The 25,830-nt window shown below is 47.6% G+C and overlaps 1 protein-coding gene across 6 annotated transcripts in view; it reads right to left on the bottom strand.

The window, feature by feature from the left end:
* Nucleotides 1-767: 767 nt before the first annotated feature.
* Nucleotides 768-25,830, bottom strand: part of SAMD4A (sterile alpha motif domain containing 4A) — a 235,685-nt gene continuing 210,622 nt past the window's right edge. For 5 of the 6 annotated variants that reach the window (XM_017873663.1, XM_017873665.1, XM_017873666.1 and 2 more), the window contains 5 exons: nucleotides 23,627-23,745; nucleotides 18,704-18,905; nucleotides 17,315-17,441; nucleotides 9,383-9,466; nucleotides 768-5,159 (listed from right to left, as the gene is read on the bottom strand). In XM_017873663.1, coding sequence (XP_017729152.1) covers nucleotides 5,131-5,159; nucleotides 9,383-9,466; nucleotides 17,315-17,441; nucleotides 18,704-18,905; nucleotides 23,627-23,745 — 561 coding nt within the window. In that variant the 3' untranslated portion in view covers nucleotides 768-5,130. The remainder of the gene's footprint in view (nucleotides 5,160-9,382; nucleotides 9,467-17,314; nucleotides 17,442-18,703; nucleotides 18,906-23,626; nucleotides 23,746-25,830) is intronic. The other variant, XM_017873664.1, reaches the window with a different exon arrangement.

Here is a 25,830-nt window from a genome sequence, read left to right as displayed (position 1 = left end):
TTTAAGTCACGGATAGGTAAGCTCCAAAGAGGCTGCTGTTTCTTGATGCCATGATTAAGGTGTGAAATATTTCAAAGGCAATGAGGGGAACAAGCTATAAATAGCAATGTCTGCAAAATTAGAGTTTGTATTTAGAAACATGCCCCTAAGTCTGGTGACACATTTATTGGCTATTATGGGCACAGATGAAACTGCATAAATAAACCCCTCTCTCCATATTTTTTTTAAAAAAAAAAAAAAAAAAGCTCATAGCTGAAGATGTGGCATGTGCAGAATGGCAAGGTGCAGGAATAGTTAATAGAGATCCCATTCTGGTTTTCCTTGAGGGGCTATTTGACTCAGTTCTTCTTTTCTTCTTCTTTTATTGTTTATTTTTTTTATTTTTATTTTTATTTTTTTGAGACAGAATTTCCCTCTGTTGCCCAGGCTCGAGTACAGTGGCACCATCTTGGCTCACTTCAACCTCTGCCTTCTGGGTTCAAGTGATTCTCCTGCCTCAGCCTCCCGAGTAGCTGGGATTACAGGCGTGCACCACCATGCCTGGCGAATAATTTTTTGTATTTTTAAAATTATTTTTATTTGTATTTTTAGTAGAGACGGGGTTTCACCATATTGGCCAGGCTGGTCTCGAACTCCTGACCTCAAGTGACCAACCTGCCTCGGCCTCCCAAAGTGCTGGGATTATAGACATGAGCCACCGCACCAGGCCTTGGTTCTTATTTTCTATTCAATCATGAATGTTAAAAAAAAAAACAGACACACACCAGTGTTACAAAACCTTGTATTAATCATTTCCCTTCACTTTCAATATAACGTTGATATGAAATATAGCCATGATTCTTAGTTACATGGGAGGAAATGAATAATAAATACATTGTAGCAAGTTTAAACCACAAGGGTGTTTCACTGGTAACAACATTTGAAAACTGTACACTTGCAAAGAACAGCATCTTCAAACATTAGTATATCTGTATATCAGTAAAGCTTTTACATGTAACAAACATGCTCTTTCCATATATGACAAATTTAAAAAATATGCATTGCTTGGCAACATGAACTAGGCAAAAATATTTCTTTGTTCACTAACTTTATACAGGAAAACAGGACGAAAGGCATGCATGTACAATACAGATGCCTGCACAGGGCATGCAACAAAAGAAAGCTTTTTAAAAGTCAGCTTACATTAGGCATAAATACATGAGGATTATATATTAATAAGGGAGGAAGTTTTCTGTTCGACATTATTAACATTCCTGTTTTCTTCCTATTCCTCCCAGAGGAATACACATTCACCTTTAAGTAAAGATAAAGGAATTACAAAAAAATAAAACTCACTTTGCAAACATCTCTGATGACTTGTAAAAAAAAAAAAAAAAATTCAACATTAGTGTTATCACAGCTCCATGTGCAAATTATCCTTCTGCAGGTTCTTGTAACAGGCACACCCGAGCGCCTTGGTCAGGCTGCTTCCCCAGGCCCAACCTGGAGCTAACTGCTATAGACATCTCCAGGGACCAATGAGACCGGGCCTGCTTTTTGTCCCCTCGCCCGCCTTCTGGTTGCATGCCTTTGCATTCAGCCCAGCTCATCCCCCCAGCCCAGGCTCCTGGGGAACACACATCTACAACCTTGCACTGGCAGTAGCTACAAGAGGTGCAGAAGAACAAAAGACCCGGAGAAGGCTCCCATCCCGTAAAAGGCAGCCAAGGACACCTCAAAAGAAACCCTTGTTTCCCTCAGTGTCTCTTCAAACGAATGGGAGAGAGGGGGGCCCAGCTGTAGCTCCAATCCTGAGTACCAAAAAGGAACCCTCAATACACAGGATTTGAGAGCTCGGTGCAAAGAGCCGCCCCAACAGGCAGACCCAGCCACGTCTAGTTTGCTTGCTGGCTCTCATTTAAAAAGTGAAAACTCAAAAGCATGTGAAAAAACAACATATCAGCAGCAATGTTTCATGTCTTGTACACAGTTCATGTGTTTCTTCCTACTGTTTCTGGTAAGAAGCCACTATGAATAAAAAGCACCAATAAAACATCATACATGATAACAATATTGTAGAATACCACTGTCCCTAGGACAGTGTAGAGATGCCAAGTACACACTGCTTAAATCAGAACAAGGGGGAAAACATGTAGTGAAATAGATTTTACTCTGAGATTTTAAAATTGTTACTATTTTCTTAATATAAAACAGTTGCATTTGGTGGGGGTCAATGGGTAAATACAAAAAAAGGCACTGCTGCTTTTATTACTAAATATCTGACTTCACAGCCTTATGCATGCAACTGTTTGATTCTTTTATAAATAAAATTCTTTTGCTTTAGGATTTTTAAATTGAGCTGTACACCTGTAGTCAACACAGGACTCAAAACAAGGTGGGGACAGGCTCTTAAAATTTATCAAACACTCAACTTAAAAAAAAAAATTAAAACACTAATAGCAAAACACAACTAAGTAGATAAATCTATACACTGTCAATGAAAAATAAGCTTTTCTTCTTTAAAAAAAGAATTATGTTGTTATTAATAACAGACTTTATCATGGTTACCAGCCATAGCAAGTTAATAAGTAACATATCCAAAATAATATCTCTAATAATCAGATAACCATTGTTTCTATATTCAGTGAAGGAATAAATAGAAATTCAGATTTGCAAATACTTTAAGGTCTTCTTCCTTTTAAAGGATTCATGCGAATGTGATTGTGTTCACAATCTGTTTTCTGAATAACATGAGTCTTTATGGATATATGTGTTTTTGCAGCAGATCCGAATGCTTTCCTTTCTCAGCGAGATGTGTAACACCATGGTTTTTTCTCCTCTTTATTCGCTTTCTCAGTATCCTACAAACCCACATTCGCAAACCCTCTGGTCTTACCTTTGGCCTTCAACCTTTGACCTATTCTTCCTGCCTTACATGTGATCATCCATCCCAACACATTTCCCAAGTAACACTAAGCTTGTTTAGAAAAGGGATGTGGGGGATGAATGTTAATGGCACTTGGTTAAAAATAATCAACTAAAAAATGCCATCTTTTTCTGCACATGGATTTGCATCTTTAGAACTTAGTCACCCAAGGAGAGGTCTGAAACTTTTTTTTTTTTAATTCAATGCATGAAATTGTGGCTTCAAGCCTTCTATGCTCACGAAAGGCTTTCTATGGTTACATTGTTCTCACCTTCTTAGACTCAAATTGACTTAAAAAACCTGGTGGCAGCATCCAAGACTGGGTTGGGTGTATGTTTTTGATCTTGAAAGTAGAAGAAAATTGTTCAAATTTCATTAAGGCCTTTTAGGTCTGTATGTAGTTCATTAGCTTAAAAAAAAAAAAAAAAAGGACAGTGATTTCCATAGTCTGATCTTCTGAATTTCAACTCTGACTTCACATACACACACACACACAAACATACACACAAAGGCACCCGACTCACCCATGTAACAAACAGGCCTTGTACCATCTCCCTGATCTTGCCTCTGGCCGAGCATTCATACCTTCATTTACACAACCTGATTTTCCACACAACTCCTCTTTGATTTCCTCTAATACCCTCCACTGCGTCAAATTCTGAAATGTAGCCGTTCTTGCCCTTCATAGACAGAGCTATTACTTTGTGGTAGGTACCATAGTTTCTCAATCTCCCACCAAGTACCGAGTGTCTTTTCCCTCCCCTCTGTGTGGATGGAGAAATCAACCAACACAGCAAATCCCTAATTCATACTGTGCGGATAGCACTGTCATTTCCATCGTGAAATCAACCTTTCCTACATCTTTCATCGCCCACCGAGGATGGCGGGGCTGCTCCGTGTGGGCCAAACATCTCCCTGCATGCACTCTCTGGCACTTGCTGACGGACCCTCTGTACACTGTTGCTGGCCTTTCTTCCCTCCTTTTCCTCAGCAGTGATGGGTGAAGTGGATGCAGCCCCCAGGCTCGAGTTCCTACAAGCAATCCTAATGTAAAGGTTTTGAGCTCATTATCTGGGTATCAAACCTCTCACAAGGGGAAAAAGTCCATCCTTGCCTCTTCTCCTCCAGCGGAACTTGTACCCACCTGTGTGTGTATGGGGCAAGGCTAGGAGTGACAGGATAATGCCCCATGGGTGGGGAGGAAAGGGAGGGAGGCCTCTCCATGACACGCAAATCCAGCACAGAAAGAGGCTGCAGGATTCTTTGAGAATCTCTGGGTGCCCTGCGAGCAAACCCATAACTGATCACAACTCATCCTTGTGCGCTCACCCAATGCTGTGCTCATTCCGGCCACGTCCATGTCCTTCAAGTCCACCCACACGCTCCTCCCGCCTAATGGTGAAAGACGGACAGCTCAGGCCTACGTGACTGCATCCATCTTCCCAAGAAACAGAGCTCAGCAGCCGTTTTAAAAAGACACTCTGCTGCTCTTATAAAAATAGAGGAAAAAAATGAATCCATAACAACAACAGATCCTTTACAAAAACCATAGTATGAAGAGAGGTTCTATCCAAACTCTTTACACATTATGTACCCTTTAAAATTATTATGTAAACAATACACAAATCAAAGTTTAGCTGAAGTTTTGTTGGAGGGAATTTCTTCCTTCTTTCCCCCGTTGCCATGGGCCCTCTCCTATGGCTGCTTCCAGCAGGGGCCTCAGGGAAATCTAATCAGGATTGGATTGAATATAAAAGGCAAGCCACTATCTTGCTTTGGGTGCACACGCCCATGCTATCCTTCTGTGGCCTGCCTGTGAAGCCAGGCCTTCCGAGAAGCCTCCCAGGGCCAGGGCTTCTGCCATCCTCTTGTGTGTCTCCTATCTCTTTCATGGCAGTACTCTTTCCCCTGCCCCCTTTCCATCCAGGGAGCTACCTGCATTCCCTCCACCCCCCTCCCAGTCTCATAATTCCCTAGAGACCCCTCCCCACCCCACACACCAAACCATCCCATGACAGAAACAAATGACAAAATAACCAACCCCAGGTCTACTGATATGTTTACGAGGATGACCTACGCTCTCACAAAATCAAAATGGGAGAGGGACCAGGGGAAAGAAAGGCTGCAAAGTATCTTGGAGGATTCTGTGCAACCCTGAAGATGGCGGACACTGGACCCGCAGCAGTCGATTTCACGGCCAGCGCGGTCACTCTCATCTTCAGCTTCTAGATTGTGGAGGTCCGGTCAACCCCGTCTGGGAGAGAAAGCAGCAAACAATGGGCACAGGTGAGCAAAACAATCCTGTTCGTGCCCACCTATGCCAACGCCATGCATGGTGGGCCTCTCAGCCTCTGAGGGCAGAGAAGGGCTCCTATGTTCATGTGTTCATGCATTTATATGCCCACCCACACAACATCTGGGAAATAGCTATTTTTGCCAGGAACCATATTGAACCCGAGAACCAAGATGAAAATATCTAATCCTCACCTCCCAAGTACTTATATTTGAGGGTAGACACAGACATGTAGACAGATAATAATGCTGTATGTGATCATTGCTGTAATGATCCAAGATAGCAGGAACATGGAGGAAGGAATGATGGCTGCACAGTTGGCCTGGGAAGTCAAGGAGTTTCAGAGAGATACAAAGTGACTTTTGTAGCTGGTGCTGGCAGGAGAAGGAGGAGGGTGGGGATGGCGTGCGGTGCACACATAGGCAGGATGGTAGGTCATCCAGTGATGGAGCTGAGGGTGTGTTGGAGGTTTAGGATGAAGGATGGGGAATGGAGTAGAGGAGAGAAGATGAAGAGCCAGGCAAGGGCTGCAACAGACACGCAGGTGGACCTGTCTAGCTCACCTCCCTTTCTTTGGCAGCCTCTCCTTCTCACCCCATGTCTCTGATGAGAGACTGGGGACAAGGTAGCTGTGACCCTGTCCACAGCTGAGCAGACCATGAAGGATGGATACATCTGATCCAAACAAATCCAGATTCTCTGTCTCGAGAATCTGATCAAAGGCAGAGATGTCTGAGGTAGGTGTTGTGGGCACTTAGAACTGAACAGTCTCAGGGAGGTGGGAGAGTGCTGAGGCCGCCCAGAATCTGCCACATCTACATTCTGGAGAAGTGGAAAACCCAAGCTACAGAGAAGGCAGGTGATACGCCCATCAGAGGTGTGAGGCCTGCCCGGCCCCTTTTTGGCTATCTGCTTACACGTGGGTTCTAGGAGGGTCCCCAGGAGCAGACCATAGGGTCTTACATACCATGAACAAGAGCTTAGAGGTAGGTAGTTGGGGAATTATAAGCAGTAGGGTAATCAGATTTAATTTTAGAATGGTTTCTCTGGTAGTTGCCTCAGATAGCCTGAAGAAGGATAAGGCTGATGGCAGGTGGACCAGTTAAGAGGCCCCTATAATGGTCTGTGCCAGAACTGACAAGGATCTTTTCCAGTGAGCAAAGAGAGGCATGGATTCGCCATCACAGTGGGTAGGAATAACGGCATTCAGTGACCACTAAATGTGGGTGAGACAGGGCTGTGGGGTGCCTCCCTGGCTTGGCTGATGTCCCAGTCCAAGCCCCAATATCACAGAACTGGTCCACCAGATGCAGCGTCTCTGCTTGGCAGAACTCGGGTGTGAGAAGGGAGTGGCAGTGTGCTCCAGGGAAAGCTGGAGGACCCAAGTGATAGAGGGGCATGCTGAGGCCGCCACAGGGGGTTCCTGGCCTCCTCGTGGATGCAGCCAGGCTGGCAACTCTGCCAGTGGGGCATTGGAGGAGAAGCACTTCTTCAGTCAAAACTTTGGAGATAACTGTAGGTTCACATGCAGTTGTAAGAAATAGTCCAAACAGACCCAGTGTACTTGTATATAAGTTCTGTATGATTTTAGGGGAGATTTTAAAGAAAGGAAGCAATGGTCCCTGCGTGTGTCAGTGGTGTCAGATCACCAATCCTAGAGGCCAACAGATGTGAGCCTCTCTTCCTCCATCCCTGAGTCACAAGCATCCGAACCTCTTTTACTGTGCTTTCCTCTCCCTGCCCATTCCTCTTCCCATAAAATGACTTAATTCATTGGCATACTGTCTCCAGCAAGCTCATCTTTCCTGGCATCTGGAAGGGGTCGGCCAGGAGAGAGACTCTGTCATATTGGGAGGGCACACTGCCACTGTGCCCAACTAGGCCACCCTGAACTTAATTTGCATTCTCTGCTCAGGAAACTGCTTACGAGGCTTCCCACCAGAGGGGATTATTGGGAAAACATAGCAATAAAAGGCTTAGGAGATTAACAAGATGAAAACATTAGCAAAAAACCCATCAGTTCAGAGAGGTTTTCTGTAAAAATAGAACAGACTGAAAAAAAAGATGTCTTTTCAATGAAAACCTTCCTTTAATAAAGAGCATTAGGATTCTTGCTGCTAATGATGATAATGTTGGTACTTAGCAGTTTGATATGAGCCTCCAAAATGCCAATTGTCTGAGATGTATCAAGCCCTGGGAGAAAAGGTCAGTTCTCCTTTTTCTCTGGTCAAAACCAGTGAAAGACTGAGTCAGTCCCCCACCCAACTGGCCACTGTAGAGCAGGGGAGCACAGGGACTTCCCTCCCCGTGTCAGAACTCTGGCAGGCGCCAGCTCAGGGGACTCACTCACCAGCTGCCATCCTAACTCTGGTCCCAGGGAGACTCTCATTATTACTTTTAATTGAGATATTTGCATATCATAAATTTCACCCTTTGAAAGTACACAATTCAGTGGTTTTTAGTACATTTGCAAAGCTGTGCAACCCTCACCACTATCTAATTCCAGAATATTTTCATCCTCCTCCCTTCAGCCCCTGGCAACCACTCATCTACTTTCTGTCCCAGTAGATTAGTCTATCCTGGACATCTCACATAAATGGAATCATAATGCTCTGTGGTCTTTCATGCCTGGCTTGTTTCACTCAGCATGTCAAGATTCATCCACTGCGTCGCATAGGCTGGTACTTGTTTGCTTTTTAAAGGCTGAATGCTGTTTCACTGTATGGCTACACATTTTCTGGAGCCATATTCATCCTTTGGCGGACATTTGAGTTGTCTCCCATTACTCATTAGGGGGCTGCTGACCCAGTCTCCTCTATGAGGTAAAGATGAGCTGGTGGCACCTCCTGCCAGAGGTGCCAGGGATGGCCCAGTGATGTTCCTGAGATCTGAATGGCCAAGGCAGAGAGCAGTGGTTTGCAAATGAGGCTCTTTATAGAGCCCTGGGGGAAGTCATAGAAGGGGCTGTGTCTTCCCACCATCTGTTTGGTGAAGCCCTGTGATGCCCTTGGAAGGCCTTCAGCTCCCCTTGGTACGGAGGTCAGGTGGGTGTGGTCCTGGCCCACCACTCTGCTCCATGCAGAGCATTGATCTATTTCATATTTGGTTTCAGGATAAGATTGTGTTTGCAGAGACTAAACATCTAACAACCTTAGGTCTGGAGGACAAGGCTCTCTGAAGCAGCAGAGGATGGCAGTCTTTTCCGCACCACTGCCAGGGGTGGTGCACATCTTGGCTCTAGGTGTGCAGACAGCCCTTCTCTGGGTGGGTAAGTGTGTGTAGACTGGATAGAGCTATTGGAAAGGCTCATAGGAGGCCTCTCGGTGTCTCTGTGGCATAGAGCCTCCCAGGAAGCTGGCGGGAAATGGCAGGCATCTCTTCTCTCCTCTGCCTGCCAAGCATTGTAAATATCCAGGCCCAGAGAAAGGTGCCCTCTTAGTACCAGGAGGGAGGTGAAGGCTTCCCAGGGCTGCTCCCAAGCATGACTTCCAAACAAACACATGCGGGAGCACAGCTGCTTCTGTGGGCTGCGTGTGGGGCTGCAGCCCCGCATAGCACAGCCCCCATTCCTGGCTTGGGCAGTGGACATGCAGGCCCCTCTAACTCAACCTGTCCCTGTCACACAGGAAAGGACACCTCAGCCTGCTTTGGGCTCCAGGTGTCAAGAAAGCTGTTTGCAACTGGGAGATACACAAACAAGCTGAGTTTTCTGTTTTCAAAATTATATTTTAGGGCAGCTGGGCTATGCTTGGACCAGGCCGGGGGATACAGTGCAGAGAAGGGAAGCACCCAATGTTGTACAGGATATTCCCACTAAAAGCCATGTCTCGTGTCCCTGACTCCTCCAGGCCTGGCACTTGGCTGGGACAATTGCTGTGGTGTGATTCCCATGTGCACTGGGAGGTGGAGCTTCTGGGGACAGAGGGACAGCTCTGATCTCCAGGTCCCTGACTCACCTCCCAGAAAAGGAGGAGGAACAGGGCACTGGCCATTTGGCATGGTGCTGCTGGAAAAGGGTCCAATAGTACCCTAAGGCCACTCTTTCTCCCTGTCCCCTGCCTATCCCTCCTTGTCCTCCCCCAGTTCTCCTGAGCTCCTGCCACAGTGTAGACAGCAGATGGCCAGAAGTTCTCCCAGGCACGTGGTAACAGGGACATGGGGACATGCAGGAAGAACACACTCACCTCCCAGGGCGTGTTCGGTCATACTGAGGCACAACGACTCCAGCCTGTTGTTGATGTCAGGTTCGGTCACGGGAAGCTGGAATTCTGCAGGGGATAAAGGGTTATGTTGGCGACAAGGAGGAGATAAGCAGGGTGCTACCTGGTTCCGCCTGCAAGAGAAGGGTCTGATGTGCCTCCCCGGGAGGACTTGGGGACTGTCAGCGCTGGCATGGAAGGGGCTCCACTCAGGCTCAACCAACCTCTAAGGTCTGTTAAACACAGTCCACTGTGAACTTGGGAACCTGAAACAAAACAGAGACTGAAAATAGCCGGTCATGCCACAGCCTGTGCTTCCTCTGCTCGGAACCCTCCAGCGGCCTCCCATCCTGCAAGGCCCCGTGTGGTCCAGGCCGCTGTTACCTCTGTGCCCTTACACAGCTCTCTCCTTCCTCTACTCCGCCCCAGGCCCCTCCTACCTCAGGGCCTTTGCACCGCTGTTCCCTGGAGTGGTTTCCATGGCTCTCCCTGCCTTCACATTTCTGGCTCTATCGTCTCCACAGAAAGGACTTTGTTCCTTGTATGAGCCATGCCCCCACATTATCCCTTTGCCATGCTTTATTTTTCTTCATAGCCTTCGCCCACAGCTATCATATTTGATATTTGTACTCACTTTCTACTGTCCCCCTCCCCTGACCCCGCTAAGTGCTCACCTCATTGGAGCAGAACTTAGCTCTGCCCTCTGTGCCTACAGCAGGGCCTGGCCCGCATCTAGAGTGGGGGAGGAAATTCAGGGCCTGGCACACACCTCTTCTGAGTGTGAGACCACGTGGGGGGCTTTAGGTGTGTGGGCTCTTTAATCTGCCCAACAAGCCCAAGTGGGGTTGGGAGAGGTGAAGCCACACATCAGTTAGTCAGTTCACATGGAGCTGGGGCCAGGCCACCTGACTCCAGAGCCGGGCTCTGCCACCTGCCACAGCAACTGCAGGTGACGGTCAACGCCCTCAGCCTTGAGGGCCTCTAGAACCAAGGGCTGAGACGCCCACTGTGCAGGCAGTAGGGGCTCAGCTCCCACTGCCCGACAGTGCTGTGCACATTCTCACCGCAATCTCCCCTCTATCTCCCCAGGTTCCAGTGTCGCCTGTCGTGAGCAGGAGGCAGCCCCTGGGAGCCGCCCCCTCTCCCCTGCTGGAGCTCTTGCTGTCAGCACCTCCACAGGCCTCATCCGGTGGCGACTTTAAATGTCCTCAACTATCTGGAAGTGCCTTGCAGACAGTGATGATGCTTCCCTATCTCTCTGAATCTCCCTCAGCGCCCGGCCCTGGCCTTCTGCCTCATACATGTCTACTGAGTGAAGAAAAAGTGAAAGTAGAAGGAAACTCTGACAGCTAAGAGTTGTGAAATCCTTTTTTTTTTTTTTTTTTAAACATTTTGTGACACTAGTTTGAAAAGAATTGCAAAATCCTACAGGGAGAGGCAGAAAAAAAGTCCCAGAGGAGGTGTCCAGAGCGGGGTGTGTTCCAGGTGACCGAGAAGTCTCCGTGTTGCCACCACTTTCCTCCATGAGCCTGGGAAGCTGTTCCCTGCTGAGGGCCTTAGCTCTTCTACTTGTCAAGTGGGGAAAGCATCCTGGGGTCCCACTGCAGGCCACTTGCCTGCTCCTTCATGTCTCCACCAAGGGAGCACATGGGCCAGAGAGAGAAAGAGAAGTGAAACAAGGTTGATGGCTTGGCGGGATAGGAAGCTGAAGGTTAAACCAAAGTTCTGTTTTCCTTGATTTGCTATACATTAAGATAATCTCTGCAATGTGTGTTCCCATTGTCAGCTAATTCAGAGGCAGATGTTGCTTCCGTTATTTAAAAATCGCAAAGAGAAGGCTGGCAAAATGGAATGCTATGGAAAGCACCAGAGAGCTGACTGTGTTCTTCCTGACCCATGTTCCGGCGTCGATGGGTTTGGAAGACAACCGTGCCAATTCGTGAGCAGACGGAGGCTGACTGAGCTTCCAGGGAAGTGGGGTGCCACAGAGAATGGCAGGAGTCTCCACCGCCCCCACCCACTAGTTGCTGTTAGAGTAGGGTCGGGGCAATTAGACAATTCCAGGGGGAAGAGATTTTAGTATTTTCATCCATTCATGTGAAAATCATATGCATGCAAAAATTAGCAGTCTTCAGGGTGTGAAATCTATAAAATAGAAACACAATTTTATATATAGCGAGTTAGCAAATACGAAAAAAAACAAACCTCAGCAATTATAGCCATCCATATGCTCATTGTAAGATTTAGTTTACTCTCCAGCGCTCCCCTTTAAACAAACACTGTGGAGAGATTTGGATAAATAAAGATGCTCGACATTTGGAGAGAAGTGTTTCAGCTGCAGGATTTCTTGCCAACACGCAGCAAAATGCCATTTTCCAAGCCTGGGATTGCGTGTTCCAAAAAGGGGGCTGAGAAACGCAGGGCTCTCCGCTCCAGAATCCCCAAACCTTCGTGGCTGCTCTTTTAGGTGGGAAGTGGGGGTGTTCGCTTCTTCTCCCCAGCTCTTTGCTTCCAGGCGCTGGGGAGCCGTGACCCCCACCACTCTGAGTGGCTCTGAAAATTCTAAGTCTTGGGAGAAGCCCATATGTTCACACTGCAGAGTTTCCTAATAGTGTGACTTTTTAATTGTGTATTTGATAAAAACAGATCCATGCCATCTCGCCGCACATATAAGACAGAAAGACCAGTTGGGTGGAAAACAGCTTCCATCTCAGGCTAGGAACCCTCAGCTGCATGGGGCTTGGTGCCCCAGAGGGGCATTCGGGCAGCTCTTGCCCTACAGACCAACGTAAACCACCAGGCCAACCCTTGCTGTGGCTCCTGTTAACCCTGAGGGCCCGTCTCATTTATCCCAGGCCCCTGCCCCTACCAGCCACAGACCAGACAGATGGAGATCTGAGTCCTAGGAAGGCAAAAGTTAAGACTCCTTTTTAACTGAGCCTCCTCTGCTGTTTCCCAAAGGGGGCGTGTTTCTTCAGCTCAGATGGCATCTCTGAGGACCATTGCAGGATTCAGTAAGGACCCCCAGTTTTGGAATCCCCAAGGTCTAGGCTGACTTGAAACATTAATTGTATCTTTCCAGAAGTCCCACATGTATGGAGTAGTCCTGTGCTCAGGCCCAGGGTCAAGAAGATTCCGGAAGAGAACGCTACCCATCCCTAATGAGGTGTTGCTGCAGCACTCACCTGAGGAGCCCACAGGGCTTGTCCTTGGCAGTAACTGTCCATCCCTACTGGGTCTCATGTGTGGCACCCTTGGTACAATTCTGCAATGCTCTTTCTCCAAGGCACTGAGGGTAAGGAGCCAATTTCTTTAGGACTTTAGAAAAAGAAACAGGCTGGGGCATTCCAGGAAAAATCTATAGAATCCCATTTTGCCAATGACAGCTGAGGCAACTCTGTTGGATAACTAGAAAGGTGTGGAGTCTGGTTCACTGAGGAGCAGGGCTGCTAGCAGGAGAGAAAGCAGGGAAGACAAAAAGGGACAGAGAAGTGGGACCTGGACCACTATGATGAGATGAGTAAAGAAGAAAGGAAGACAAGGGAACTAAGAAGAAAGGGGGAGGATGGTAACAAAAGGGAAAGAAATGGCACGGGCAGGGAAACAAACAGGGGGCGGGGCAGCAGGCAAGCTGAGGATGGCAGAGATGGCCATGGAGGGTGGCAGGAGGGTATGAGTAATGAATGGCATCCCTGAGTTGGCTATGGGAACACACCTTTGCTCTGGTGGCCTCCTAACATTCCTAAGCCTGCAGAAGAAAGTCAGTGCCTGTGGAGGTCCTCTGGGACCAGAGCTTTCACAAAAAGTGATGGGTACATGGTATAAGATGATATTGTACCATCTAGCCCCAAGTTGATGCTCAGAGGGAGGAGGCTGTAGGCCCAGCTGGGTTCTTGGCTATGACAGAACTGATTTATCAATCTCCCTACCCATTGTCTGCCAGTCCTGAACAGGGATGTCTGCCTTGATTTATTAGAAGACATGGAGGAAATATTTATCCAGTACTGTACGTGGGTCCCTGTTCTGGTTTCTGCCTCTGCATGGCAGCCCCTTCCACTCCCTAATGGACTCAGTGCACCAATAACTAACTCTCTATTCTTTCTAAAGGCGGTTCTCTGGAAGGAAATGAAAAATAACAGCCTGGAGCACTGTGCTCCCAGATATATGCCGAGTGCTTACGGTAGAAGAATCCCGATTGTGAGCTGGTGCTTACAGGAGGTTTGCTGTGGTGAACAGGTAAGTCACACCATGAAATGCTGCCATGTGAGGCACCACTGGGCCCAGCTCACATCCAGCTGGTTCACTACCAAGGGTAGTTTGCATGTGGCTTTGGGCAAGGGAAGGATGAGGTTTCCAGAAGGCTGTGCAGCCTACCCTTCTGAAGGTTTTCCTTTGAAGACTGCTATGGGGTTCCCTGCCCTTTTCTGTTAGGCCCTCCAGGGGGTAAAGAACCTCCATGATCTCCTAGTGTTGAGCCAGAGCCACTCCAGGATCCTCTCCGACTGGATCCCAAGGACAACTAAGCCCGGGTCAGCAGGAATTAATTGCTTCCAAAATAAAGGATCCCTCTCCAAGCAATTTCCAAACCAATTATCTAGTTGAGAAAACACCCTACCTCCATGAGGAACGTGACCATTTGCACAGGCGCCACACTTGTTTTCTGGTGAGCGTATTATACCTCGTAGTGTTTCCTATTCATCACCAGCAATAGCCACCTGAAGGCTCTCCTGGCTGGTCCCAGGAAACAGCTAAAACTTGTCCGTGTGGAGGTGGAGTTTGCAGTGAGCTGAGATCGCGCCACTGTACTCCAGCCTAGGCGACAGAGTGAGACTCTGTCTCAAAAAGAAAAAAAAAATAAGAAAACTTGTCCATGTGGGAATAGCATGAAACACCACTCCTGAGGGGCCTCCAAGTGCCCGTGAATTGTGTAGAACCAGGAACAAGGAAGTGTCCTGTAAACCCGAGCAAGGTGACTGATGAACTGATCCGCAACTTGGAGGTGGGTTCTAGCCCTCTGTCTTTTCTGTATGAGACGTTTAAAGTCTCCCATCAGTAGAGTTATTTTAGGTTTACAGAATCAAAGCATCCTTCAAATGCATTGTAGTCTTCAAGATTTGCCCAGTTTACAATGGATTCTCTGAAGACATCTAACAGCCAGGAGGAAAACATTGCATTCATTGTATGATAACAGTTTTCTGAGTATTTACTTTTGGGCTGGTCACACATCTCAATTTCATTTTGTGTTCACTATTACTCCTGTTCATGTACAGATGAAAGCCACTTTCTGACTTCCTGATTTTTGCTGTCCTGACATGATATTTGTAGTCTAGTTTTAATGCCTGGCCACAAGCCCTGGGAAGTCTCCATAGCGAAGCAGATTGCACTGCTTCGTGTGGAAAGACCCATCTGCAGAAGAGGCTCTGAATCCAGGATGAGGACCCTGACTCTAGGATGAGCCTTCGTTTGGACCTGCTTGGAGGTCAGAAGTGTTGTCCCTGGGTAGGAGGCTGCCTCCTTGGGGGGAAGGAAAAGTCACTACAGTGACCCGTGGCCTTGACAACCAGCATTTGATTGGCAAGGGCTGGGGAACCGCAACCCTGTGCCCTTAAGCAGGGACCTTCTGCAGCCTCCTTCCCCTTCAGCGAGGGATCCTGGGTCCTGGCCAGGCCCTGCCCTGTCGTGCCCTTTATGCATGTCCTGGAAGAGCCACCCAGCATGGTGCTGAGCGTGCTGGGCAGGCCCTAGGAGTGGCTCCTGTCCAGCGCTCAATGGTTTATTTGCAATCAGGAAATTTAGAGCGGGCTTTTCCCTGTGCTTTCGCTGTTATTAAAAATGCTGTGTGAGGATCTTTAAGGCCTTGCTGGAAGTGGGTTTGTAATACTTGAGAGGTTAAAAAGAACACTCAAAGGGTTCCAGAGTTTTAAGTCCAGTATGTGAAGCACATTATTTAGAGACTTGTAGGTAACTACAATCTGCTTAAAGGGGTTGTGCCTGTGGGCTGGGAAGGGGAGGGGAGAGAGACAGTCACTTTTGCTTACAGGCCCTTCTGTATTATTTGATTCTTTAGCCACAGGAACAAGAGGCTTCGTATGAAGAGTGAAAATGATATTAGGTTCATAGTTGCCCTGAGCACAAGCCAGCCACTTGGCACTGCTGTGAAATAGTGGAGCGGAAACAAAGGTATAGGTGGAAGATTCTATCAACAAACCCAAAGTGCTCCGGGATGACCCAGCTCTTAGAAGGGGGACTGTCTGGACCTAGTCTTCCCAATTAAGATGGAGAAAGCTCAGGGAAGATTCAGTATGAACAAAGAGGAAGGCTGAGAACTGGCAAAAGTGGCAGGAAGAGAAAAAATCAAGAAGGCCTTGAGAAGGTATAAAGAATTGAAGACCGCGGTCACTCTGCTGGTGAGACTGAGGCCAGGGTGAAAGACCTATTCAAGGTGAAAGATCTCCTTGTGTGCAGGACCTTTTCAAATCTTGTCCAGAATCTCTTTTATTGGGAATGGATTCTACATAATTCTGTGTGAAAACAGAGGATGGGAGGAAAGGACCCCGGGAAAAAGCCTTCACAACCCCCAAATGTTGTCATGTTTCTTCCCAGGAAGAAAAATAGCTACATGTATAGAAATGGAGAAAAGGAGCTTTATAAAACAAAAGTGAGCAAATAGGAGTTTTGGAAGTCAAGAAGCAATGTGAGCAGGCTTCTGCACTGGGTGGCTGTCGCTCCCCTCCCTGACATGCCATTCCCAGCGGCGGGTCCTCTCCTTCAGCGTCCTCCTCCTCCCTGGCCTCCCAATTTCAGCCTACCTCCCTTCCATCCTGCATCCTCCTGCCTGACTTCTACTCGGAATCCCCCACATGGAGGAATCCCCCCAGGGAGAGTGGCCAGAGTCCAAGCTCCTCAGCTTTGGATTCAAAGTCCCCCACCATGGGCCACAACCTTTACAGCTCCCTGGGTCCACTTTCTGCTACCTCAGCCAGACCCTTCAACCAGCCATGGCTTCTGGGCCATGCTGTGGTATTCTGGACCTTTGCGGTCTTGCTCCTGCACTCTTTCTGCCTGTAACTCTGCCTTCCCTCTCTCTACCCTCTGCTGTGCCCTGAAGCTCAGCTCCAATTCCAAGAAGCTTCCTTGCCTATTCCAGGCCACAGTGACACTTCCCTTCCTTAAACTCCTACAGATAGGAGTTTATTGGCCAGAGCGTTTCTACTGTCCAGGGCATTTTCCTACAGGTATAACACATCTCTGGTTTGCCTGCCTTGGGTGGGGGGGTCCATCCAGATAGGTGCAGTATAATTGCCTGGGTGGCTTGTTATTACCTTGGAGTCTACAAAGTCTACAAGATCACTGCCTGCATAGAGAAAGGGTTCAAGTATTCATTAGCTGTGCATAATTCCAACCACTCTGTTTTAGGAAGCATGGTGAAAGCTGAAATTGACTTGAAGTGTGCTAAATTGCGCTTTAACCAAGTAAAGGAAAGATGGCTGGTACAACAGTCATCACTTTGCAAGAAAAGCCCAAACCAGGGGGAAGGTCTCAGCATCAACAGTTTTCTCTTTCTCTGTCTCACTCACACTTTCTCTTTCCACACACATACACTACACATGGAGCCCTCCCACCTCCCCACCACCAAAGCCCTCTTGTGCTATCTCTGGTTTAATCAATCTAGAAATATGACTAGTATCAAAAATATCCCCATCAGATTGCAACCAACTCTGGGGCTCCACGTGCTGGCTCTCAGCCAAGCCGCCGCTATTCATGCTGGCAAGGCACAGTTTAAAAAAGGAAAGGCTTCTATAAGCTCCAAAGAATGCACGGTGACAGTCAAGGCTAAGCACTTTCCGGCTGGGTTTGCTGGGGCATCTATTTTGGCCTCCCCTCTGTGTCAAGGGGATGTGAAGCGCCGAGCCCTACCTGGCTGCTGGAACATCAGCATGTTCTGTGGGGAAGTGTGCACGGGCAGCGAGCGGGTCCTCTGGACTGAGCTGTGGGTGCGGCTTGGCATGCTATTGCTGCCCCCGGGGTTGGCAAACCACAGGTTCTAGTGAGAAAAGCAAAAGGGGAACTCGTTAGTTCAGCTCCTCTGGGGTGGACAGCAGAGCCGCCAGCAAGAATTTGGGAGGCAAAGATCCCAGGAGAACTCTAGAAAAGGGGCTTGCAGGCCAGCGCTAGCATCTGCATATTTACAGAGGGTTTAGATTCCATTCACTGTAATTTCTCTTCACCTCCTCAGTGCTGGCCTTGCTGTAAGCCTCAGCTTCATCTGGACACCTCTCTCCCTGTCTGCAAAACTCTTTTTATCCCAGTTGTTGCTTTTGCTTTTTCCCTGCCACTCTTCTAGGAAATGGGAGAGTTCTATAAATGTATGCAATGAAGAGCACAAACTATTTCAGGGCTCTCATTTTGATTTTTTTTTTTTTTTTTAGATTCTTACAATGTACTTCAAAGCGAGGGGGAGAGAAAAGAACCTATCAGCTGGCAATGAGCTGGCACAGCTTAGCTTGTGTGTCCCAGCAGTGACGTCTTCTTGAACTGATCTGGGGGCTGGGGACAATGGTCAGAAGACGGGGCTTTCTGGTACCCTGGGGAGTGAATCCTGCCCATCTTGCCTGAAGCCCTTTTCCTGCTTTTAAGTGGATCTGTCATCCCTTAGTTTCTCCTGAGACCCCAGAACCTTGGACCTACTTGTGTCCCTCCGATGCTAATCCCCACCCACAGAGCTTCGAGAAGCTCTGGGCACGCAGGCAGAAGGCACTAGGCGGGGGTGAGGCCTGGGGCTAGAGGGGTATGAGCGACGGGCCAGAGAAGTCAGCTCTAAATTGCACAGCAAGAACCTCTGGGCAGGCTGAGAATGTGTTAACTCTCCCCGCCGGCACACTCTCTCAGACTATGTCCTGTGGATGCTCCACCAGAGCTGGGACTAATACAAGGGAGCTTTTTGCCACGGATAAAAAGGGAAAGAAAGTTCTCTAAGTACCAGGCTCTCCTGGAGCCCAGATTTGGGAGGTAGAAGGTTAAGCATGGGGCAAGGAAGAAATAGGTCTTGCATTTCTTTCCAAAGGTCCTCTTGTGCAGGGTCCCCAAGGTTAAAGTGGTCCTCTGGGCATCCTAAGCACAGCTATGGGGTTGCTTTGTCTCCTAGAGAACAACGCAAACAATGCTGTTACCTCTGAGGAATGGTGGCAACTGCTCCCAGCATAGTCCCCCTTGGCCTCTCTCCCCACCCTGGGGTCACCTGGGGGGACATCTGCAGCCTCAGGCCTTGGCTTGGCTATCCTCCTCCCTCCTTGGAGCAGAACAAACCTGTCTTCCTTGTTTCATGATGGTGGGGGCAGCTGTGGTGTTGCGCTGGTTGGAGCTGACGAATCCACTGGTGCCCAAGAGGCCCAGGCGGGCAGAAGGGACGTTCCGAGAGGGGATCTGGTACTGGCGCGGGTTCCGTCTGCCCATGCCACTGCCCATAGAGCCAGCCGTCGGGAGGGAGTTGGACTGCCCAAAGCCTCGACTGAGAGCCAAGAGAGAAGGAAGAGACGATCAGTTATTATTCAGCCCTTTTCAAGCCACAGGCTTCCTGTGGGATGTTGCCTTGGCGGGTCTCTTCACTTTTTTTTTTTTTGGAGGCAGGGTCTCACTCTGTCACCCAGGCTGGAGTGCAGCAGTGAGATCTTGGCTCACTGCAGCCTTGACCTCCTGGGCTCAGGTGATCCTCCTATCTCAGCCTCTGGAGTAGCTGGGACTACAGGCATGTGCCACCATGCCCAGATGATTTTTTTTTTTTTTTTTTTTTTTGTAGAGATGAAGTCTCACTACGTTGCCCAGGCTGGTCTCAACTTTTCAGGCTCAAGCGATCCTCCCAACTCAGCCTCTTGAGTAGCTGGGACTACAGATTTTTATATTTTTGTTGGAGACAGGGTCTACCATGTTGCCCAGGTTGGTCTGGAACTCCTGAGCTCAAATGATCCTCCTGCCTTGGCCTCTGAAAGTGCTGGGATTACAGACATGAGCCCACCGCTCCCCGCCTCTAGCTCATACTTTGACAGTTGTAAGGCCTACAGGGAGCTCTGTGCCAGCGAACAACTATAATTAAAACAGCAGCTAACATCTGAGAGGCTGTATCACATGCAACTTCCTGGGACTTCGACATTATTTTTCGATCCTTGCAACAACCCTGTGAAGTAGGTGCTCTCTCCTTTCTAGCTGGAGAAGTAAAACTGTGTGTAATCCTTGTGCACAGGCCACACAGCCAACAGGGGGCAGCACTGGCACGCAGGCCCAGCAGGTTCACCAGCACTCTGCCTTCTTCCGCCTCCCCGCCGCATCTTCTCCAACCCATCCTGCTGCAGATGAGGACACAGGTCTTGAACACTCACATGCTCTCGAGAGGCCACATAGCAAGAAAACAGCAGAGCCAGGGTCAGAACTGGGTCTGACTCCTGTCCCAGTGCTCCCTTCTTTAATCCTATCATTGTTTCTCCTCAGCCTGTGTGGCAGACTTGGAGAAGCCTGTGAGGCCCACCAGGATGTAAGCTCCATGTCTGTCCTCATCCATCCTGCATGTCCGGTGCCTGAATCAGTTTCTGCACAGGGAATGCAGTTAAATGAAGGAACCAATGAGTCTCTACCATCATGATGCATCCTCGAATGGGAGAGCCGATGCCACCTGTGGGGCGAGGGATATAAGGTCGGAGATGATGTTTGCGAATGTTCTGGACCTAGGACACAAACTGCCTTCACTCCACAGGCCCTCCCTGCAGAGTGGGCCGCATCAAGGCCAGGGCAGGTCCATGCTTCTCCTGGGTCCGCGCAGGGAGGCTGCCAGAGCCCCTAGCATCACATGCAGATGCCGGCGCTCCCGTTGGGTTGGTTGACCTCAGCACTGAAGAATGCATCCTCTCCGACACGCCTCAGGTCTGGGAGGTTACACAGCAGCCGGCACGGTTTCAGGAACCAGCACATTCTTTCCAAGAAGAGTCAGCTTTAGTCATTCACGGATGAAGTCGAAATGCATTACCTCCAGTGGCCACGAGATGGAAGAGATCTGCTTTTCCAGCAACACAGGGGAGGTTTGTACCAAGCCTGTGGGGAGACTCCGGGAAGCTGGGCTGACGTAGTTTAAGCAGTTGAGGGTGATAGGGGCCTGCGAACAGTCATTTCCTGAGAAGCAGAGCTGTGCCTGTGTGTAGGGGGAGGGGCATCTGAGCCAGCAGTGCAGATCTCAGAAAATAAGTTTCTCTTCTCCCCAGAATTCCTAAATTTCCTAGGGGGAGAAGGGGCAGGAGGGAGAATTCTGGGCTTGTGCCTTTCTACTTCCAGGCTTTGGTGGCCATGGAAAGAGTTCTAGATTCTGGTCAGAAGTTCTTCTAAAGGTGGTGAGGAAGACACTCACGGGTTCTTGGTATCTTTATCTTGGCCTTTCTTCCTTTTTTCTCCTATTTTCCCTTTTAAAATTTCGTTTTATTTTACTAAGGCTTAAGACTTTTGGTTTGAAAGAAGAACTCAGGGCCAGGAGGGGTAGAATAAATTTCACATGATGAGAGACCTCCTTTGGTGGAAGGACAATCTGACTATGTGAGGTAGAGACAAGGGCCGAGTGTTTTTTTTTTGTTTGTTTGTTTGTTTTTAACGATGAAAACTAGTCCTTTGAGTTCTGGAGTCGGAATTTTGGCCACCTGGTAGATGATTCAGTATTCTGCTATGATTTTTCCTTATTTAGTGTGGATAGCATTTTCTCACTTTCCTTTTTGGTTGGATTTTAAAAGTTATTTCATATGCAAAATACAGAGTCAATGAGTGATGCTAAAATGATACGTGCTTCCAGGAAGGCAAGACTGTATTCTTAAGCAATACAATCTGGGCAGAGGACTCTGTTATGGGATACTTAGTCACTGGAGAAAGGAGGGATCCAGGGACTCTTAGGACTCGGCTGTATAGGGGAGGGGAGTAAAGCGAGAGGGTAGGACCCATCATGTCCTACTCTCACGCTTTCCTAGATTGGCTAGGCCATCTTTCTCCTGATGATAGGACCCCTCGAGGGTTGTTACAAAGCCAGCTTTGCAGAGGGTTGCCACTGCTGGCAACCAGAGTGAATGCTTGGATTACTTAAGATTGCTAGGTTTAATGAAATCATTGATGCTTTCTGGGGAGAGAACAAAGTGACAAAAGCAAGTTTTCCTTTCTCATTCTCTTGCCTTACATTTCTAAATCTGGTTTCATTACATTGAAATGTTGAAATGCATGAAAAGTCTTTGATAAAGTAACATTAATAAGAATCAATTAATTTGGGATTTGTGATAATCCAAGCAGGGGCTGGGTTGCAGTAAACTTTGTATTATTGGAGAAAGAGGTCTTCAAAGCAAATTAATAGCACAAAAAGATCCCAGAGGAAATACTTATGAGTATAAAACATCTTCCAGCATTTTGAATTGAATTCCAATTCCAATTGAATATCCACAAGCGATTCATTCTTATCTAATCAATAAAAAGATGTCCATTAGGACTCCAACCTGGCCAACCTTGGGTTAGCCCAATCCAAGTGTTACTAACACCCTGGAGAGGTCAAGGTTCATGCCCCCTGCTCCACCTCCAGAAGGCTCTCAGATGTGGACCAATGACAACACAGGGCTGACAGAGGCCAGGGTGGGCCTGTTGGAGGAGCAGCAAAGAGCTTAAAAGCCCCATCTTCATCTCCAACCTCCAAATGCCTTCTTCCTCTTGGAACTTGTCTCCCAAAGGCCTGGTGTTGCAAGAGGAGTCTGGAACCTTTTCACCTGGGAAAAGTAGTGCTGCTCTTAGAGAAAAGCCACTTGGGATAGGGGTAGTCCCCAGGGCAGAAGGCCGAGGAAGCAGACCTTGCCTTTCATCTGGGCCATTGGGAATCCTCAGGGCAGAGATAGTCTAGTCCAACCCATGAGGGTTGGCAACCCCAGAGAGCTTGGGGCCAGGGAACTGGTCCTGAAGTGTCGCTTTGCCTGAACCATCTTTTCCACTCATCAGCCTGAGACCATGAGAGTTGTCTGGCTTCCACAGGGTTAAGAGCATGGAGCTGGAGCTGGTGCCAGCCTGCCTGGTTCAAATCCCCGATGCTGCTGCCTACGAACTTGTCTGTAAACTGGGGTCAACAACAGCAGCTCTACCTCACATGGTTGTCACAAAGATTAATTGTATTAATATTCTTAAAGTGCTTGGATACCACTTGGCATATGTAAGTGCTGAATAAATGTTTATTTAATAAATAAGCGTTATATATGCTGGAATGTGATCACACTTCAATTTTAAAATTAATCTTTCATGAAGTCTTTTCACAAACTCCAACTGGCCTCATCTCCCTTAAATACAAAACAGTGATGTTTTAAGGCACCACACTTATGCAAATAAATGCCCCAAATTTTAACACCATGGGCAAAGAGCTTCTATACATGCACCGAGAAATGAAACGCATTCAGAACCTTTCAGGTGCAAGTGAAGACATTATCTGCTCATGTTTTAAAAGTGTAAAATAGAATGTTAATTTTTTAGGATGTTTACATTCTCATTCCCTTATGTCCCAACAATTCCCTATCATTGTTTAAGGCTTAACCCTTCCTCTACCCTTAATTTCTCCCACAAATTGTCCCTGTAGTTCATCTTTAAGATGCATTTGGATTCCTCAGTTTAAAACTATATTAAGGTAATGGGTTCTAAAGTACAACCAGGCTTATTTTTAACTGCGTGCAAGAAGCTGAAGTACTATGAAAAAATCAAGAATTGTACTGCTCCACTGTGAGACTGCAGACCAAAATAGACTAGCCCTGGGCTCTTCACCCTGCCACCAACTATAATTAGCTTGTCTACAGCTAGAAGGGGGAAAAAATTACCACTTAAGGTGCTGATAGAGCAACCCATTTTATCCTTTCAGATCCCCTTTTGTGGGTAAGCCATCCTGTGTTTTGCCTGCATTTGTTAAATCATACCCACTCTCCCCTCTGATACCCATCCGGACTATTACCATCATTTTAACAATGCAAACGGAGATACAAAAGCTCACATTCAGCTCTTCCCCTGGGAGTGCTCGCTCTCACAGCCTTTTCCCAGCCCCACCTGTTTAAGTAACGCAATTTGGAACTCGCCACAGGGCATCTTCATGAACAAGGAATGGTGCCCTGCCATATTCCTGCCCCAGGAACCGAGGTAGGCAAGAAGGTGCCAGGGGAACCACCGTGCATTACAAAGAATGAAATCCCAACATACTTTCTTTGCTGTCGATATCCTGATATGTCTAGAAGGGTTTTCCGAGGGAAAGACCGAAAGAGCTTCTGCACCTGCTGTTTCCATGACAACAATCTTTTTTTCTGTGTCTCTGTAAATGCCTGCAAAAACAAACAGGACTTTTAAATGGGTGACACAGCCTGCCATTAGAGGGAGAAACATGCAATTAATAGGGGAAAACATTGGAGTCTCTGCAGTTGCCTTTTCTTCACCTGTTTCTAACCTGGTCCAAACAGTAGTCAGTTTAATTTGGGAGCTGCCTACTTTGAAAATTTAAGTTATCTGACATTGGAGGTGCTTGGTAAGGTACATGCATCAAACTGTTGATAACCCGTATTTTTGGTTATATTTCTGGTAGATCCATACCCACATTCCCCCTCCCTCCTGACTCTACTCCGGACTCTATTAACCAATAATGAATTGCAAAATTGATTGGTGAATGCTCTGGGTTTTGCAGGCCCCCCTGCATTTTCATAATCAATGAAAATTCTCAACCACTCCAAAAATCAATCTGCTTGATGGTGTGTGGCCATCCTAGAGTGGTCTACAGGGTGTCAGAGAATGGACTATATTCTCTGTGTTTCAGGACTTTGTTGAGAAATCTCCAGTTAATGGGTCTCTTGCCTTACAAAAATCTCAGCGTGCCAGTCCTGACTTAAACCTTCTCTCAAGTTCAGGAAAATATGTAGGTCTGATACCTTCAGAACTCTTTTCTAGTAAAACTGGTGTGTGTGTTTTGCCTACTGCCCTGTAACAAACTCTTATCTATGTGATATTTCCTTTTGCGTTTAGCCTTTGTACTTGCCACAGACCAGGAAAGGACTTTATGTGGGTTAGGGGTCTCCAAGGCAGGAACTCTCAGATTCATGATATATTAGAATTAGCCAAGGAGACAGTCAAAATTCAGATATATGGGCTCCCTTCCACATGCCCAGAGCCTGATTTAGTAGGTCTGAAGGGGTGTCTAGAGAGTTTGTGTTTGTAGCAAGTGCCCTGATAATTCTGCTGCAGGTAAAGCGTGAACATGGGGTGTTCTAGGTGGTGAGGACACCACGTCACATATGAATCCCCTGCCAAGTGCCTAGAACTGTAACTTAGAACACGTGCTGTTGGAAATCCATGTGATTTGATTGATTTGCAGTAACAAGGATGGAGAGAAGATTCCGAAGTAGTTTTGTCAATAAGGCATGAATTCCTTTAAGTAGTCATAAAATATTACTCAGTAACAGACTAAATGACTAGTTCCCATAAAGGAAACAGATTCCTTAAATGGAGAAAAAGAAATGACAGCTTAATTGTCCCCCAGTGATGCTTAATCTTTAAGGACCTAAATACCAGGAGAGCTCTGTGGACAAAAGCAGAAGAATGTTAATCATGTGGCAGAAACGTCATTGAGGACTTACAAACCCCTTCTTCCCGGGTGACCTTAGCCAGATGCCACTAAGAATACGCATCAAGGCAGGCTGGGAGGCGAGGGCATGGCTCTCCTCCACAGCCCTGCTCATTGGTTGGTGATGCTCCCTCTGCGTGTCCTGCTACACATGAGGACCTCTGACACCGGGCGAAAGGCAAGCGTTTCCGCTGGACTCACACCGAGAGGGGATCATTTCTGCTTCTGACTGGCTTATTCAGTCACATGTTGTGTGAGGATACGTGGGTATGCTGCTCAGGGTGACCTGGGGAGGAGAGTTGTGGGCCAGAGGAAGGCTCTGGATGCAGACGGGCAGGGCTCTAATCCCTGCACGCCTTTATGCACGCCCCTCTACCCAAGACTCAGTGCCTCCTAGAAACTGAGGATAATCTCTCTCTCAAAAGGATGTTGTGAGAATGAAATAACACATGAAAAACACTTAGAATACCTGGAATGCGCCTCACTCTTAATAATGGTTCAATAGATGCCACTCACAGGTGTCACACGGGTTTGGTTTCGGACTGCACAGACCGGCCGTTTGGTGGTGGTAGACGGCTGTTCATCACATTAGACATTCAATATGACCTTGCACTCCAACAACAGCACACAGCAAATGACTTCAAGGTCTCTCAACTATGATACTGAGCTGATCTGGAGCCAGCCTGAAGGACAACTGGCCTGAGTTTCCAAGTGACAAAGGAGTAAAGGGCTCATTTCATGGATGTGCTTCCTAAGACACCATTATAGACATGACATCTTCCCTGGTGGGAAACAG

Source organism: Rhinopithecus bieti, unplaced genomic scaffold (assembly GCF_001698545.2).
Source record: "Rhinopithecus bieti isolate Rb0 unplaced genomic scaffold, ASM169854v2 scaffold_7985, whole genome shotgun sequence".
In the NCBI taxonomy this organism is placed as follows: Eukaryota; Metazoa; Chordata; class Mammalia; order Primates; family Cercopithecidae; genus Rhinopithecus; species Rhinopithecus bieti.
This window is presented reverse-complemented; position numbering and strand designations above follow the sequence as displayed.